Genomic DNA, 18,460 nt, shown 5'->3' on the forward strand with positions numbered 1-18,460 from the left:
TCATGCTTTCTGTGATCTAGGAGCATGTATGTTGGTCAGTAATGATGTACTGTTAGTTTTTCTAGCTATCAGTTTAATGTGTCTAAAGATGTCATGATGGATGTATCCTCTCATCTCTCCTGTGGTACTGCTCAGTAATTCTAATCCCTGCAGCACCTACAGATTAAAAAAAAAAAAGTTTTGAAGGGAAAGAAATATCTGCTGCTACTTAAAGCTTTCATATGATTATTGGAACTGAGACTTTTAGTCGTTCACATTTATACTTTTGAGTTTTTCTTTTTCTGAAAGCTCTTTGAAAGGGATGAGGAGTGGGGGTAATGTGTCTTGGGCCTTGATGGGATTGGGAATTTTGCTTTGAAAGGAGATAGTAGAGCATTTTAATGATTTTTCCCTGATAACAGGTTTGGAGAAAAGGGTTAGGTGAAAGCAGTTATTTTCAGTTGAGAAAAAACAACTTTATTTTTCCTTTATTGCTTCCTAGAAGCTTCATGCTTGCTGCTGTTCATATTCTTTCATTTCCTTTACTAACAGGTGTCATCTTCATCTAGTAGTTTTCTTAAAAACTGGTTGTAGTTAAGAATTACAATGTTCAGACCAGCTGTTTCAGTTGTTAGCAGTACGGTTTCCAGCCAATGATAGAATGTTCTTTGGTCATTCAAAACCATAAACATATGATGAGGATCCAATTATGCTTTATTTAGCTTTTTTAAGGGTCCATATGAATGACTAAGATTACATAATTACCATACGGCCTGACACAAAAAAGCATAAGAAAAAAAATTACAATTATATTCCTACTGTCTTTGTTGTAAACTGTGAGAATAGCTGTACACGTGTGTCACGGGCTGTAACTTTTCTTCAAAAATTAACTTAATACTTTACAATTCCTTCATTCCACCCACCTCTGCTAAACTGCATCTTACATTCAAGCTGTCTCATCAGTATTCATTCATTTTTATTCATAAAGGCTGACAAGTTTTGTAAGTGGGATTGTGTTTAAAACTTTCTCAGCTTCCTGTTTGCATAAAAATAAGTGTCTTCTGCTCTAGAGATGGACCTGTAGAACATTTTAAATATCTGCAGTGGCCTTTGGTCTTCCTCCTTTGCAGCTTCTTCTGTCTGCTTGGAAAAAAAAGTTGTATAAATCTCCACTTCGGTGTTGCATGCAATATGCTGTACTTGTACTTCCAGATTATTTTGCTATTTTAAAAACAAATTTACTAACTTAGTGCAAATAACTTTATTTTGCAGATTGTTAGAGGAAAATTTGGAGATTTGACCATTTGACGGGAACTGTACTGTTCATGTAGTGTGCTTCCTTTGAGATGGGGAGATTAGGAACAACGTTGAGGACTTAATTTTGTGAAGTAGAGTTTAAAGCTTCAAAACAGATTCTGTGACAGGAACAAGTATTTTTGCTAGGGTAGGGGCAAAAGCATTGATTATGTTCTTCAGTCCAGCTGACTTATGTTTGGCAAAATTCACCCTGGTAGAAAACAAATTATGGCCTTTCTGTGGTGCTACTCTGGACTGACTTAGACCGGATTGATAAAATGAAGTGTTCTGACTTGGCGCTCTCACCTAACTTTGCATGACTCATTTGCCTTGTGGGGAATAGAGGAGGTTTGGATGAAGGAAGGGTAAAGTGGAGTTGTAATGTAGAATCAGGGATAGACCTTGTGTGAATGTCCTTCAAATGAGAGTCCTCAAGAGGCAGCCAGCTTATTCTAAAGCACTTTGTTGGAAACGAAAACCTGGAGCTGTTCCTTTGTGTGGATGTGGCTTTGTGGCATTGACATTTGAAAGATGGAACAACTGGCTGAGAAAGGCTGGAAATAAGGCCCTTGACTACTGCGCTGATCATTCAAGTATATATATGGCTTTAGATAGAAACAAAGTGGTTTTACTTCTGAGCTTCCTGTAATCAAAGTTCAACCAGATGTCAATAATTGAAAGGCGAAGTAAATTTTTGAAAACACGGAGAGACCGTGTTTCCTTTTATGTTGTTTTTGAAGATGAGTTGGGAACATCATTACTTTTCTGTGTGTTTCTGCTCACCCTCTAGTAAACCAAGTAGCATCACTTGTTTCACCTGTCCTCTGCAGGTGTTGCCACAGGGCATTCCTGAGTTCCATTGAATTGCCTGTTTTCCATTGAAGTATTGTGCTTATCCCCATATTGTAGCAAGTATGTAGGGAAGCAGGTGCTGACTCTTGATAGCAAGTGCATTTATTTGCACTTTCTTGTTAGATCACTTGTCACTGAAGGTTTATTTTAAATGAAACATGAAAGAAAATATTTATGTCCTCGGTGTACACAAAAGCATTTCAAATCAACTCCAGTTGGGAGAGCTCAGTGCAGCAGGCATTTGTTTGATTATGCAAAAACATTTGTGATAGTGCTTTAGGGTTTTTAGTAATAGAATGTAGGTTGTCAATTTTTCTTTTACCTAGAACACAGCTTTAAAATATGTAGGCCAAAATCCCCAGTTTTAAACAAAACTGGTACAGGAGAGTAGTAGGATGTTGCCTGTTTGTTACTGGGAGTGACTCATCCGTAGAATTTAAATGCCCCTCAACCTTTAAAGTAGCTATTGGACATAAGCAAAAAGTCATGTTTAAAAATAAGTTTAAAAACAAATAAAAGGCCCAGACCTTTCCATCCTGTCTTTTAAACATCTTTAGCCTGGATTGTCTTTCATATTACTGTCTGCACTGTCAGATGCAGCTGTCTCTTCCAGCCGATCGTATTCAGTCACTGCCAAGAACTTGTTGCTGGATACTTGATTCACTTAACCCCCCCCCCTCTTAAAAATAACATGAGTCAATTTTTTTATATGAATATTGTTTTTATTTGTAATAGGACAGTTGATAGAGCAGAGAGGAATCAACATAGCTAAGAAACCTTAGTTTATTACTATAGATGTATATGAAGCTGAAAAAACTTGTTTGCTGGTAATTATAAACGTTACAACTTCAGTGTTCCTACAAGTGGTTGGAGTGTGTTACCTATAGGTTGTATTGCTTAACCTAGTATTTTAATTATTTGTAAATGTAGATACATTTTAATCAACTGTTTAGATAATGAAGTAACTGATTATACAAGTCTGTTTTCATAGGTATCAGTATGTGGATACTAGAAAAGTTCTGTTAAGTAGTTTAGTGTGGCTGGACTCAAAAAGTGTTCTTTATAAAAAGAATGTTTTCAGGCTTTTAAGCACTTCAGCCCTGCAGATGTCTTGAGAGATCGTTTTAGCATTTTACTGTCCTAAATATGCATCTTTACATAGCTGATGGCAAGCTAGCCAGCTAATTAGGCCTATTTAGGCTAATTAGCCATCCAACCATGTTCATGGGTCTGGCTTTTAGCACACTTTGTTAGAGGCCATGAGCTTGGGGAATAAAGTATCTCTCTAACAATAATTACTATCCTAGAAGGACGCTTTGCCTTTTCTTATTACCCTTTGTTTATTGCTTTTTGGCCAATTCCTGGGCCATATCACTTGTTCCGTAAAAGCTAGCCTTAATTATATTTATTGAAATTATTAAATAGTACCAAATACTTAGAATTCATTCCTATTAATTCATCTAGCAACTGCTTTTAGGTACTACAAGTGGGTTTATTCGCTGCTGTTATACATTCAGATAGCAGCTGTTTTCTCTGTTACTGTTACATCTTAATAGCATTCCAGTTTACATTTGGTTTACACATATCAAGGAGTCATAAACTTCACTTCTGTGATATTGTAAAGCTTGCAGTATTTTAATTATAAGGCTTAATTTGACCAATATGTGTACAAGTTTTGAAGTATTATTTCTTATCTAACATTTTTTGCTTGTAAACCTATTCTGATTTGAAAGCATCTCATGCATTATTCTTAACTTCTGAAGTGCTAATGAACTTTTAGTAGTTTTACTTAACCTGTATGCAGTTGATTAGGGTTTTTTCCAAGCACTAAGACAGAAATTATTGTCTTTTATCAAGAGCTCTTGGAGCATGGTTTTCAACCTTTGGGTCCAGCAGAGAACTTTTTTCTCATTTAGAAGTACCCAAACTTTTATTTAGCCAGAGCAAGGGTGTTTCGTAAAATGCTTTGTTTTCTTGCCACAAAAACTCTAGGAAGCCCTGTTACGAAAGAAATGCTGTCAAGTGGCTTTCCTCCTGCCTTTATCACTGATGTTCAATAACCATTCAAAACTTAGAGGGTCAGGTAAGAGCTTTCTTAATAGAGCAGTGACATTATTTCTGGTTAGCTTCCAATATGTTATATTTGCTGAGAGCTCCAATGCATTTTTCATTTGATTTTGTTTTGGTTTTTTGTTTTGTGATTCTACCATCTTTTACAGAAGGGAATTTTTATTTTTTTAAGTTTACTTTAACCAACTAAGTCTGCTAATGGATCCACCAAGCAGTTATTCAGAAGTGTTTGCTAATGTGTTTTGCTTTAGGAAAATATCCAAAATAATTGGATTGAGAATGCAGCATGCAAAGTATTTTTCCAATAGCAATATTTGGAAAATCTATATGTGAATGGTGCTGTATGCTCATTGTTGCATATATGTGTGTGTTTTTAAGCTACAACAGCTTAAGTGAATACTTCAACGCAACAAAATAAGTACTTGAAGACAGAAGAATGAGCATCTCTGAGTGCTTGGCATATACTTCAGAGCTTCAAAATTACACCTGTAGTTGCTTGATAACTAAGCTTGTTATTTCTTTTTTAGCTCAGTCTTTTAAGTGTTGATCCTGCAAAGATTTGTGTGTGCGATTAACATTCAATGGAAGTGTTCAGGCAGCTAAAATCAGGCAGGTTCTTCAGTCCTTGCAGGATTGGGCTCTTGGATTCCTTAATGTTTATATTCTTTAAAAATATTAATATATTTTTTGCTGTAAAGCAAAATATTTATTTCTGAATATCCTTGGAGTGTTTTTGTTAGTTTTTCTTAATGGGACATTTTAAGTGGACATTGAGAAAATGTAACTTTTGTTGGAGAAGTCAAAGGAAATGAAAAATAATTGTAATGAGTGAGGGGAAATTAATAACAAACTCTTAATATGAGATTTCATAAACTTTGCCAACAACAGAAACACCACCATATTCCCTAACTTTGCTGCTGTGTCTGCTTTGCTGCTTCAGTAAAAAAAAAATTAAAAAGCAGTTTACTATGAGTGTTCCAAAGGGAATATATGAAATGATGTCTTGATTGCACTAATTCTTAGTGCTGTAACGGGTGAAGTGGTATGAACAGTTTTGCAAAACCCTGAACGCTGTCAGTGTTTGGGTGTTACGAACCTGATTTATTTTACATTAGCTGTTAAGTAGACACATTCATTTGCACATGTTAGTTATAGCATTGACAAGTATTGTAAACTGTCTCTTTAGAATTAGCATTATTAAGAGGAAGCTTTTTTATAATCTCTTCTTAATAAATTACCAATGTTGAGAAGCTGACCCAAAACCTGAGGCTTGTCTTCATTGCTTACCGGTCTTCATTGCTTGTTCATAATTATGTGCATTTCTCTGCGTGTGTGTGTATATCATTCACTGTGTATGTTCACACTTGTTTCTGCAGTAAGTTTGTGACTTCCTAGGAATCAAAACTCTCAACTGGGTCTTTGTTTCTGAGATACCTGCCTAGTTCTTGATTTTATTTTTTTGTTTATACCATACAGTTGCCTCTAGAGAATGAAAATCCAAAGAAACTAGAAATGTGATGCATAAAAATTATAATAGTGACGTCTGTGTTACATAAGGTGTTCTGAAGTCAGAAGTAGTCTCTAGGAAGTTCAATGTTTATAACTGCTACTGTGAATCATCTGTTTTACTCCAAAGAAAAATGCAAGCTATCTTTTGTAAATGTTTTACTTTAAATCACTTCTGCTACCTGAACAGAATCTGCTATTATTTGCTAAGCCTTGTAAGATTATATTAAACGATCTAATTTGGTTTTGTTTTTCACATTGTAGGTTTTGACTTTTGCCTATAAGCATGCATTGGTAAATAAAATGTATGGGAGAGGTCTCAAGTTTGCCACAAAACTTGCAGAAGAGAAGCCAACAAAGGACAACTTGAAAAACTGCATTCAGGTAAGGTGTATTTGATAAAGTAATGGGCTATGCTCATGCTGAGTAAGCTTTCAAAAGTAAGATGTAAGTCGTCTTGAATTCTTGATACCTTTTACGTTGTAGAACCCGCTAAACTTAACATTTTAACTTTATCCAGGCTTGTGTGGCTTGGCCTCCATTTTTAATAGTGACTATTTCTTCCTTTTTCTAGAATAGCAAGCTTGTGAGTAATTGTTATTTTTAGCAGTTTTACTTTCTGAAACTTACTGTGGGGCATAAAGGAAGTAGAGACAACTTAGCCAAAGATCTTTTGCATATTTAAAATCACATTATGTTGCTGTTTAACCGCTGTTATTGTTACTATTATTAATCACAACTATTGCTAGTAGAATGTAGGTCGAGAATTAATGGGAATTACTGTAACTCCTAGGACAAAATGATTATGCATTGAATTGAAAGACTGTAGACCGTGTAGAATGGTTTTCTTTTTCCCCTTTCAGGACTAAGTAATTCAAAGATTGCCAGTTCTCCAGTCTGTTACCTTTCTGATAGTAGATGTCTTTAGTAAGATGTTGATATCAATGCAGTGTTTGTTGGAAGGATTCAGATTTTTAAAAGAATAAGACCCTAGAGCTTCTAATTATTTTTTTTAATGTTTGCTTTTTTTCTTCAGCTAATGAAGTTGCTTGGATGGACTCATTGTGCAACTTTTACTGAAAATTGGCTTCCAGTCATGTATCCACCTGATTATTGTGTATTCTAGAAAACCAACAGTTGTAAACTTAAAGTGATTTTATATGGGGCAGGATAGGAAAAGATAAGTTTGACATGGAACGCATGTTTTCGTTACTGAATGCTGACTATTAAATTGTGTGTATTTATCAGTAAAGGCACCTGGGTACAGCTTAATACCTGTTAGCCTGACTCCTGTCATCAGGGAGTTTCCTTATTGTGCATCCCATTGCTGGCAATGGATGTGCCAGAACTGCCAACACCAAGGATTTGGAATTAGGCTGGAAAGGCTTACTGCATGCATGTTAGGTTCTTAACTGTTACTTTTAACTGCAAACCTGTAAAAGCTCTGTATTTTTTACAGTAAACTGAATTTTAACATGTCTGATCTTAATTTCAATTGTATGAAGGCCTTAAAGCTACTTCAAGAGTAGCTAAAATCTTATTTATTAGACTAAAGTAATGGGACATCATTACCTGTATTGTTTGCAAGAGTTTACATTTAATTTTTTTTTAAAGAAAAATTCAACCTCTCAAACTGTTACAATATGTAACTTGGAATTGCTGATGCACAGGTGCTCTTGTAAATCTTCATTTTGGAGTGATTTCAGGCAAACTCAAACATCCATGGGAAGCTGAGTATCAGGACAGGCTGATACATGTATAAAAGTGCCAGACAGTTAAATCTTAATCAGGTATTGTAAAGCTATACATATATGTTTAATAATGTTAAAAATGTAAACCACAGCAGAATAAATGTGCAAAGTTGAAGATCAAAAAACACCATGTGCACTCTGATACTTTAAAAGATTATTTTATAATTAATAAAAACAAATAATTAAGCTAAAAATTGTATTGGTTTCTGAAAGAGTACATAAATGAAACTTGCTGAAAGAAAACCCCTCACAAACAACAGAAGTTCAGTGCAGCCCAGAAGATCAATGCTTTCTGTTAAAGCCTTTTTACTAACTATTGCTACTAACATTGTTCCATCAGTGGAGTGAAATTGGTCTGTTTGAACAGGTCGTTTGTATCAGCCAGAGACAAATTGCTATGTCATTTGTCTTGCCAGGTTTTTCGTAACTTGTAATGGAAAACTCAGATACAACTGCAACTTTACAAACATAAATGCACAGAAGGTGCACTGTAATGCTGCAAAACATTCCAAACTGTAAGGTGCTGCCAGTAAATGAAATTAGTAACAGTTTTCTCTTTAATTCTCTCTTACTGTGGCTTTAAGCAGCTTGACATTTGATTCTGGAAATTCTGCTAGAATGGTTGTCTTAAACATATTGCAGAGTTTTTCCAAAAATTCATAGTCTGTACTGAATCTGAATTTATTTGCCCATAGTAATACTGTTCCTGGCTTACAAAAATACACCATTGTTGCTAGCAGGGGGTCCAAAGCTGCATGGTGGTATACAACATCAGTTGCTAGTATGAAATCATAATGGTAAGTTGATACAGGGAAGTCTTCATTGAGGCCTTCTCCCCATACCAGTTTTCGCACTTCAGGTTTGTGCATATTCATGTTTTGCGTATTTCTTGAAATATTATATGAGAGATTCTCAAGAACTTCAGGCAAATCCGTAGCTGTAACATAAGCTCCTAAAGAAAACATGATTTTGTTTCAATTCATAGGTATGTAGTTGAACATATATATACATATTTAAAAAAAAAAAAACCTCTACCTGCATAGCTTCCCCAGCTTCCCCCTCACCAATAACTAGGGTAGTTGCTTTATTAATAAAAAGGTATTTTACAATAACTATGATTTTTTTTAAAAAGCGGTGACAAACAAAGTTTATTTCAACTGTTGCTTCATTGCCTTAAGGTGACAGTGGCAGATCTAGATCACCTTTCACAAGAAATCTAAAAGGAAATATGAATTTACTAACCTAAGATACAGGCCACAATGGAAACCAAGCCTGTTCCAGCGCCAATTTCCAAAACTTTTTTGTCTTTGAGGTTGAATTGTTCTTGATTTGATTCCAGATATTGAGATAAAGCCAGTGCCTAAAACAGTTAATGCATATCCATAAGAGGGTAACAGGTAAGTTGCACAAAAATTCATTAGATGTTTTTATACAGGTTTGGTTTTTTATAAAATGAAAAACACTAAAGGCTGTAACATAAAAATGTAATATGGAAAGAATCGTGATGTGTCCTGTTTTTTATATAAAAAAAAATTAAAGAGCTTATTTTTAGTTTTAGGTTTATGGGATGTGGATTTGGTGCGTACTTCTGTACTCTGTGAATCCTCTGAGAGCTCAGGATAGGCAATGTTTAGATGTAAATCATGCAGTCAGAACAGCAAACAGGTTTGTTTAACAACATGTAAAAAGTAATGTTCCGGTTTATTATCATAAATGTTATGGTTTATTGTCACTGTCATAAAGTGGATTCAGATTTCAGCAAAGATTTTTTTGAAAACCAATTTTTGCGGCGGGGGGGTTTGCAAAGGAAATATTGAAAACCTGTTATTTACCAATTCAACACTTGTCTACTGATAATAGTATAAACTTTAAGGAAAAAAAAAAAAAAAACAAAAACAAAAAAGGAAACAAAAAACCCCCAACAACTGCACTGTATGGCTGTGTGGAAGTATTGCTTATCAGACTTTTGTAAAGATCTTATCAATAGAATATAAATCGGCTGTTTATAAACAACATAAACCGATGCCAAAGAAATTGACTTCCCCACTTTGCTTCTCCTCTTTAGAGTTGTGTTACTGGTACTGTTTTAACTCTTGTGCTTTTCATAATGCAACACTGGCTACCTGCTCTGGAAAGCTAACAGCTAACAAATCACCAGTCCAATTTGTACCACCTCTCGATTTTCTTGGAAAGTTTTACCGTCTGCATTCTGGCACCTGATTAACGTGAGAACTGATGATCTGACATTTCAAAATGAGATACTGTTTCACCCACCCATACGCTTTCTTTTTCTCTATTGTTTTGAAATTGTCTGCCATTTTCTGTGAGCTTTTTCAATAAATGCGGATCTGAAAAATTTTGAAATCCTAATTTTCATGTCTTTATCAGTTGACCCTCTCTTCCCTCAAAGGCAATTCTCTCAGTCCACATAAACTTCCGGTTTTAAGAGCAGGAGAGGCAAAGACTGAAGAAGAACTGTTTGCGAGTTTGGTTTTCCTTATTGCAATGGAACTGTTCCAGCCTGTTCTTTAAGTAAATGAGTTTAGAACAATTAAATATGCTGCTTTTAATCTCTTGCAATTTTCTTTTCCAGCCTCCTTTTAGTACTGCTGACTGTTTGCTTACCAGCAGTGACTGATTGGAAATATGGAAGAAGCTGAACACTTCTTCCCGAGTTCCCCTTCTTAATTTTTTTTTTTCAATATCTGCATCCAGTTTACAAATATTTAGGTGCTGCAGTTCTTTTGGCATGAGCTGTCAAATTAGGATAAGGCAAAGCTTTCTGCTGAAGTACTTCAAAACATCGTTCTGCATAGAGAAGTCTCCGCTGTCAGAAGTGTTATCTGAGAAAGCTTCCTTAGTATTTGTGTGCCATTGTCATGGTTTGCTCTTCTGTCGTGTCCGCTTTCTGGGTACCGTACCACATACTTACCCCCGGCCACACCACGGCTCCAAAGTGTTCTATGGACTCGTGAATGACGATCTGGTGGCCTACGTACGTGTAGTGCTCTTTATCAAAGTAGTGCGAAACTCTAGGAACCCAGTTCTGTAGTATTTTAAGAATTACTGGTGAATCTGCGTGAGAAAAAGGCACAGTTTGTATTTTTATCCATCGGTGTTTATATGCAATTTGTTAAAGGGTAAAAAGTGTTTTGTGATGATAGTATGTAGGCACAGGGACTAGAAAAAACTCTCAGGCCATCAGCTTTGAGACTGGTTGATGACCAGCAGTGGGACAATCTGGCTGGATGGGGAGTGAAAAGAGCTATGGTCATTTCCTGCCATTCTGAGTGTTCGCAATTTACAGATAGAAATGAGTCTTTTAGAAAAATCTACTAATCCAAATATGTAACTCTGCTAATAACAGCTAGAAGACTTTCAGGACCAAGTCAGCCTGTGTTTCAGGGTATGCTGTAGTTCATGTTATGCCAGAGTGTGCCGTGCCAGGGTGTGTGCGCTGTAGTTTTCATTTGTCGGGCCAACAGATCTAGAACATTAAGCTTCTTTTTACTAAAGAAGGATGTAGGATTTACCTCTTATGTTGAAGAAAACCTAGCTCTTTTTAGCGGCTGTTTTTTTAACCATTCTTCCACAAGAGGGTTGTAAGGTACTCTTTAAGCATATGTTGACGTATACTGAAGGACAGAATGGTAGGGGTTGGAAGGGACCTCTGGAGATGATCTAGTCCAACCCCCCTGCCAGAGCAGGGTCACCCAGAGCAGGTTGCACAGGAATGTCTCCAGGCAGGTTTTGAATGTCTCCAGAGACGGAGACTCCACCACCTCTCTGGGCAGCCTGTTCCAGTGCTCTGACACCCTCAAAGGAAGGAAGTTTTTCCTCATGTTCAGATGGAACTTCCTGTGTTCCAGCTTCTGTCTGTTGCCCGTCACTGAAAAAAAGGACATTGTTCTGAATGACTCTACTGTTGTCGGAAGCCTGGTAGCAGGATATGCGTAGATGATGCAAAACTAACTTGAACTGCAAAGAAAAATTTTGCCCTGGCTTGCATGGATTTGAATTGATGTCTGCCTGGAATCCTTGGTAGGCGTTTGAGCAATTTAGCCTGTTGAAATTTGTCATACCACAGCTTCAACAGTGCCAGCCCAATTAATGCATATTATAATCATATCTCTGATTGTAATTGAGAAATAACTCCTGGATGTCTAAATAAAATCCGGAGACCTCTGTAAGCATACATCTTAATTATAGAGATAGTCCTTTTTGTAGAATTTGGTCTGATGCTAAATGCAAACATAAGGGGAAATGGTGTGGGGGGGGAAATAAAGATCAAAAGGAAAAGTGAGACGGTGACATCTACTACTTGAAGACCAAGAAAAATGAAAGTATGAAATGTTAGCGTGCCATGGCAATTGCAGTATTTAAATTGGATTAAACCTGAGCCAGATTCTGCTGTTGATGATGCACACGCGGAGCTGCAAGTGCAGTTTTCAGCCTCATACTGCTCTTCACAGGTTTCTTCTTCCTTACTTGGGTGCTCCATTACTTTTTGAATTTTGTTGGGGAAGGGTGCCTGCTGTGCAGAGATCATGGCAAAAGCGCTGAAATGGAAGGGAAAAAATAATGTTGTAAGAGCTTGCGGGCACGCACTTTGAGATATGACTGGAAGAAGACAGTGAGTAGTCTGGGTGGGCTTTAGTTTTGGGATATTTTCAATGTGACATCCCCGCTCCACTGGACATTGCTGCGAGCACTTATAGTATTATTGCATCACCAGAAAGAGGTTTTATTTTTATCTAGTTTATCATGTTTATTATTTTATCATTTATGCAAAATCTTAGCATTATGTCACTAAATTGATGCCACGAATCAGTCTGAAAAGTGAGCTGTTTGCATGGTGCTCTATCGGTTGAAGCAACATCTGACAAAGATGAACTGTCTTTTAATGTCTATGACTTTTTATCTGTTTAATTTGCTGTTTCCCAAAGAACTCTGGGCTTGGCACTCCTGCGATAAAACTGGCTAACTTACTGCAGCCAGTGCTCTTGATTTTTGTCTCCTTGTATACAGTTGCCTTCTCTTCTCTGCCTTTTCCTGCAGAACGGCTTAACTGAATTACCCTGAAATGTAGTGAACTGCAGAGCGTGCAGATTGCGGTCAGGAAATAATTGCAGCGAGAAGCTTGGATCGGTAAGCTTTTTCGGAGACCTGGGTGTCTGTTACGAATGACTGTGCATCTTCAGTGTATAGGGCAGCTCCCAGCATCAGAAGGAACTGCTTGGTACCAGCTAACAAGCAGCAAAAGCAGGAGTGGGACTGGATCGAAATTTGCCTGGGGAGAAATAACGCCAGTGAAGCTTTTTGCTTAACTAGAGTTTTCTTCACTGATGGCACCTATCTCTGTGTGTGTGTGATACATAGATATACACACACACATATATATATATACATGTATAAAGAGAAAATATTGGTTCATAACTTGCTCTGGCCAGAGGCTGTACGACTTCACCCTTCCCACATATGATGTCTGGAGCATGCTACAGTTTTATCCGTCATTGGCCTTAATTCTGCTAATTTTTGAGAAAGCATATTTGCTCTCTCCAGCCACGTGCATGGCAGAGAAAGTGTTGTGTAATTTGGGTTGCATCATGCTGCAGGAGGCTGTTCTAGATATCCTGGCCAGAAGGAGAGGTTTGGCAGCCGCTGGGAGGTTCAGCAGCGCCTGCAGGTAGTTTTTTAAGGGGCAGAGTGACTGCTGACTTGTGTGGGTGGTGTATTTGCACACATGATAGCGACACCATTGCAGTTTTACTGATACCTGATATATTCCTTATTGCTACCCTGTTTATTCACAAGGACAGGATTTGTGTTCTAACTCCTCTAGCACTGCACCTGTTCAGTCGTGGCAGTGATTTTGTACTGTTTCAGAAAAGAGAGTGCTTTAAAGTAAACTGATCTTTGCAGATTTTTTTTTTGTTGTTGTTGGTTTTTTTTCATCAGAGGGCCTCCGTCTAGCTGGTAACAGGTTCTGGCTATGCACCATTTGTGTATAATTGGAGATATGATGATGGTAGGCAAGAGACTAGTGATGATGCTGCAGTTACAGTGTTCTTTGGCATAAGAATGAATGCATCCATCCATGTTCGTGTTTCACACCTGAAAGTGTGATTCCTTACAACAGCAAATGGTTTCTGTGCAATCTCATGTGATGAAAAGTATACTTCAAGTTTCAGCAATGCCTCTTTTTCATATCTTGAGCTAGAATAAAATCTGGTTTTGTTTTAACGCTTTAGGAAATCTCTGGGAAAATATATTAAGACTTGTGTAATGAAAAGAGAAGAATGTCAGAACTGGTGATGGCTACGGGCAGAAAACACTTACTTGAACACCCAGTTGTCTGAACATTTCACATTTAAACATGCAAAGCACTACATTTTTCAAAGTTTGGTTTTGGCTTTTGTTTTTATTTGATAAGGCTCTTATAGCATGAAATCTGTACTACTTAAATGAAAGGCCAATCCTGAAATTACAAAGGAAGGGGAAACTTTGCGTTGTCCCATACCCTTTTATGTAAAAGACAGAAAGGCTTATTTAATGAGTAAACTGTTTAACTTGTCAGTTTGGGTAAAAAATGATCCTTTGTTATTTTTCACTTGGCTTAAATAAGTTCTTACTGCAATAGGTCAAAATTTCAGTTGGCTATGCATACTAGTGAATCCCACAAAATAGCTTGGAAACAAGCTTAGTAAATATGATTCATTGTCAAGTACTTGCAGTAAATACAGTTGAATCTCTGATCATGATATATACACCCTATTGTCGCTCATTCAGTACAGACTGAATTCTGAATTAAATTAGACATGTTACATTACATTACCAGAATAAAAATTGCTGTGTTTTCTCATGCTTTGTCCTTTGAGCTCCTCCAAATGAGGAGTCTGCTTAAATATTTAGAAATGTGCTTTGTTGTTTTTCATAGAATCATAGAATCATAGAATTGTTGAGGTTGGAAGGGACCTTTAAGATCATCGAGTCCAACCTTTAGCCTACCCTGACAAGAGCCACTTCTAAACCATGTCCCTCAGTGCCCCATCTACCCTTTTTTTAAACACCTCCAGGGATGGTGAATCCACCACCTCCCTGGGCAGCCTATTCCAATGTTTAATAACCCTTTCAGTGAAAAAATGTCTCCTAATATCTAATCTAAACCTCCCCTGACATAACTTGAACCCATTTCCTCTCGTCCTGTCACTTGTCACCAGGGAGAAGAGGTCAGCCCCCATCTCTCTACAACCTCCTTTCAGGTAGTTGTAGAGGCTGATAAGGTCTCCCCTCAGCCTCCTCTTCTCCAGGCTAAACAACCCCAGCTCCCTCAGTCGTTCTTCATAAGGTTTGTTTTTATTAAATCCCTTCTTAAAATGATCTGGAGGTCTAAAAGACACCTAGTGGTTACACTGGTACTGTGGTGAGACTGGTGTGGTCCTTATGTCCATCAGTTGCCCAAGTTCTTAGGCGGTAAACTAGGGGGTAAAGATTACGCACTTTGCATTTGTATGTCACCCAATACACTGGTCTCTGGTTTGTGGCTGAGGCTTCTAGATAATAATATAATTAGTCTAGATAATATATTTTCAAAGGTGTAGTTTTTGCAAAATAGAAAGGTGTTACTGATTTTGGGTTGGGGTTTTTTTAATATATATATAGCCTACTGCCATAACTGCTAATGATATATTTCATAAACGAATAAAAAGGCATTTTTTTTTAGCTGCAAACTACAGGTCAGATTTAGTCTTACAATTTCAAGAATTCAAGTATGTTAGCATCTTGGCCTTAATGATGCACAGCTTTATTTTATCATTTTAAATGACAAACTGTACCTGAAGACTACAGACACAAGTGGGTATTAAGCTATTTGCAAATAGGGGGTGTTTGCATTATTACGTACCCCATGTGTAATATGTTCAAGTTGCTGTTGTGCTTCTAGAAATGTAAATACTGACACTTCTTACTATTTTGACATTTTTCTGATCCATGTTTCACTGAAAATGCTATATCTCTAAAAGCATTTTGGTTTAATGTACTAATATCGTAACCAAAATCCGTCCCCTTTGAAGGCATTGTCTCTTTCGCCATGTTAACAGCTGATTTCTTTGCAAAATGATTCTGAAGGGAAATCATCATTAAATTCTGTGCTTTTCAAAGTTTTTAAACCCATATTGACTTCATTAACACTCTTAAACTGTTGTGGAAAAAACAACTTACGAAATAACATTTGATTTCTTCAGAACCTAAGGAAGAAGGAATAATTCACAAAACTGTAGCTATTTGAGAACGCCACATAAAATTAACAAGGTACTTAAACACTGAAGGGCAAACTGTAAGATGATGATAAACCTTAAGGTAACAGTTTATCCCCTCTAAGAATAAATCTTGTGCCTCTTAAACTTCCTAAATCCATTGCTTGGAAAGAGCTTTTCAAATCAGGCTACATGGCCAGAAATAAAAGTGGGTTAGTGAGCAGCACTGTGTCACTGGGTCTTTGGCTGCAAACACAGCTTTGCTGAAATGTGTTTCTCTCACCTCTGCACAAATTTACATGGCGGGGTCTGGTTTAGTCTGAGTTACCTGGGCAAGAGCCGATTCCATTCGTCCACATGGGAAATGCAATTGCAGTCTGTTCTTTGGGAGATAGGGCTTAGCTATACATTCATACCGTACGCAAACATCTGTGTTTCTTAGAGCTCATGCAATTTTCTCATGTTCTCATGCACTAAATAAATAATAATTTAAAAAAAAAAAAAAGATGAATACAAATGCTAGGAAATAAAGGAAAGGTCAGTGCTAGAAACATCACTATAGTAAACCCATGTGATATTTGAGTCCACAAGGTAAATAAATGCATCCAAATACTGAAACCCAGCGATGCTAGCCACTCCTTGCAAATTAGTCGGGGTTAGGAAGGCTGGATTTCGTTGCCTAATGCAGCTGTAAGAAATACAAGAATTCAGCCAAGCGCATTCCTTCGTTAGTTAGCAGAGAGCACAAAAGCACCCGAGCCGAGGTTAGCTGGGCAGCTGTCTGGTACCTGCTGTGACAGAGGGCGCTGGAAGTTCCCCGTGGGCGGATGCACGCTCCAGAGGTTTTTATACAGGCATGCACCTGGAAGGAACAACGCTCGGCTCCGACCAGTGGGATCGCAGGCTATTTAGAGTAACATTACCCGGCAGTGCTCAAAGAACTTACTATGTTACACTAAACTCTTTCACATTTGCAGTACAAAATGAAAACGCTCTCGGGCTTTCAAGTCCCAAGCGTGCCACCCTTCAGGAATAAAATCTCGGCTTCCTCCAACCTCCTCTTCTGTTTTCGCAGCTTAACCGTTCCCTGCATTCGCCTTATGGTCGGCGGTGCTGAGCCGAACAAGCAACTCGCCGTGGGCAAACGAGCGCGTAAATAATGTGTGTGGCCACTTGGCAGTAGCCCAGAGGCAGAGAAAAGTTCATGAAGCTCCTACTGCCATGGAAAGGTCAAGCGTTGCTTGCCCTGCTGAGCGTACGGCTGGGGCAGCTCCGGGGATCCTCCCCTGCCCCCAGCCACGGAGAGCACGGGGATCCGACAGTCCTGAGGGAATAACAGCTTTCCCCTCGTCGGTTGTAACCCCAGGAAATACTAAATCTACTGAAAGAGAGAGCACAAACATGAAAATCACACTTTCATCAGAAAATCTTGCAGTTGCTTGTTTTAAAATGGATATTATAGATGTTGGAGATAACACAAATATATATATTCCTTACATATTTCAAGAGTTTGAGGGTTGTATATGCATTTGCCGCTTTGCTGCCCTCCTGTCCTCCCCTCTCCTTGGAAAAGACCCTGTAGAAAGAAATTTAACTAGAGGGGGGGGATTTAAAGGGAACTTTGAAAGTCCTAAAGCTAGAAAACAACCCCTGGCTAATTAATGAAAAAGTGAAGGTTGGCAGTAGAAATAAGGCGCGGGGGCGGCGGGAATGAGGGAATGTAGAATTTTAACTCAATGTGTAGGCATTTGCATCTTTGGATGAGCAGCTTTGGAATTCAGGCAATGCTCTCTTGAAGAGTGGCAAAGGGAAAAATGAGCCTTTCTCCTCATACACCATGGGCTGTGTATTTCTCACGGTGGCCACTGCGTGTCTCTAATAGTCACACCGAGCGTGGGAGGCGCTTGGCGGCTCATTCAAACCCTCACCACTTTCTTTCTTCTGAAATTTGATAGTTAAGATACTTTTCTTTTTTTTTTTAATACATGTAACCTAGTATTAAGTTGATATTGTAAACGTTGTGTTTCACAGACCCGCCTGACTTTACAAGTCGTGGAAATGAGCGGTGCCCAGCGAGGTCAGAAGCTGTTGTTATAAAGAAGGCGGCAGATCCGCTGCTGTCGCAATGACCGCCGTACCTTTTTTTAAAGACGTGGTCTTTTTAGCAGGCACGTTCCCGCCGTCACATTTACTGTATTTGTCACCGGGGATGAATGTCAGTCGGGCTGGTGCTGCTGGTAAAGTTCTGTCCTAAGCTTTGGCAATGGGATTGACGCTGAACATAAATAGTTTCCTTTATTTTTTTTAAATCAAATCAGAGGAACTGGCTTGCTCTATATTCTGTCTCTTGCGTAAGCAACTAAAAAGTGTGATAACTAGGAACAGTTTTACAGCTTATTTACGAGTCGTGTAGGTATGACTTCACTTCTCAAGCATTACAGGAAGCAACACTGATACTCTGAAATGTAGCTGTTGCTGGCGTATATTTACTATATACTTTCTATAAATGCTTCTTGTGCTGCCATCTGTCTCCAAACGCTTCTCATTTAACACTGAAAATGAGTGTTGTCTGCAGGCGCAGCCCCATGGAATTAAAATGTCTCCAGACTTGTGTGAACAGGCAGGCCGAGGGGAGTACAGCACCTCCCTTCCGTGCCTAAAAGGGTGGGTTTCAGTTATTAACACGCAATTCCACAGAGCTCTGAATTATTCTGTTAGCTTTTCTGTTGCTGTAAACACTCATGGGAATTT

General features: G+C 38.1%; 2 protein-coding genes across 4 annotated transcripts in view; one reads left to right on the forward strand and one right to left on the reverse strand.

Moving 5' to 3' along the window:
• Positions 1-9,810, forward strand: part of TPP2 (tripeptidyl peptidase 2) — a 56,883-nt gene extending 47,073 nt beyond the window's left edge. For all 3 annotated transcript variants that reach the window (XM_063337182.1, XM_063337201.1, XM_063337192.1), the window contains 2 exons: positions 5,968-6,087; positions 6,740-9,810. In XM_063337182.1, the coding sequence (XP_063193252.1) occupies positions 5,968-6,087; positions 6,740-6,829 (210 nt within the window). In that variant the 3' untranslated portion in view covers positions 6,830-9,810. The remainder of the gene's footprint in view (positions 1-5,967; positions 6,088-6,739) is intronic.
• On the reverse strand, positions 7,597-16,516 carry METTL21C (methyltransferase 21C, AARS1 lysine). The gene is made up of 6 exons (XM_063337219.1): positions 16,498-16,516; positions 16,038-16,091; positions 11,850-12,013; positions 10,387-10,529; positions 8,697-8,814; positions 7,597-8,406 (listed from the first exon to the last, which is right to left on the reverse strand). Exons 3-6 carry the CDS (start codon positions 12,001-12,003, stop codon positions 8,012-8,014), a joined length of 810 nt encoding a protein of 269 aa, XP_063193289.1. The 5' UTR covers positions 12,004-12,013; positions 16,038-16,091; positions 16,498-16,516; the 3' UTR covers positions 7,597-8,011.
• Positions 16,517-18,460: the final 1,944 nt, after the last annotated feature.

The sequence above is a fragment of the Chroicocephalus ridibundus genome, chromosome 1 (genome assembly GCF_963924245.1).
Source record: "Chroicocephalus ridibundus chromosome 1, bChrRid1.1, whole genome shotgun sequence".
NCBI classification, from domain to species: domain Eukaryota; kingdom Metazoa; phylum Chordata; class Aves; order Charadriiformes; family Laridae; genus Chroicocephalus; species Chroicocephalus ridibundus.

Bases quoted from the DNA above. Each gene is read 5' to 3' on its own strand.
- METTL21C (XM_063337219.1), bottom strand. From the start codon at position 12,003: ATGATCTCTGCACAGCAGGCACCCTTCCCCAACAAAATTCAAAAAGTA. The intron at 8,815-10,386 runs GTAAGTATGTGG...TAACTGTTTTAG, and splicing joins GAGCCGTGGTGTGGCCGGGG to GCACTGGCTTTATCTCAATA. The intron at 8,407-8,696 runs GTTAGTAAATTC...TGTTTTCTTTAG, and splicing joins CATTGTGGCCTGTATCTTAG to GAGCTTATGTTACAGCTACG.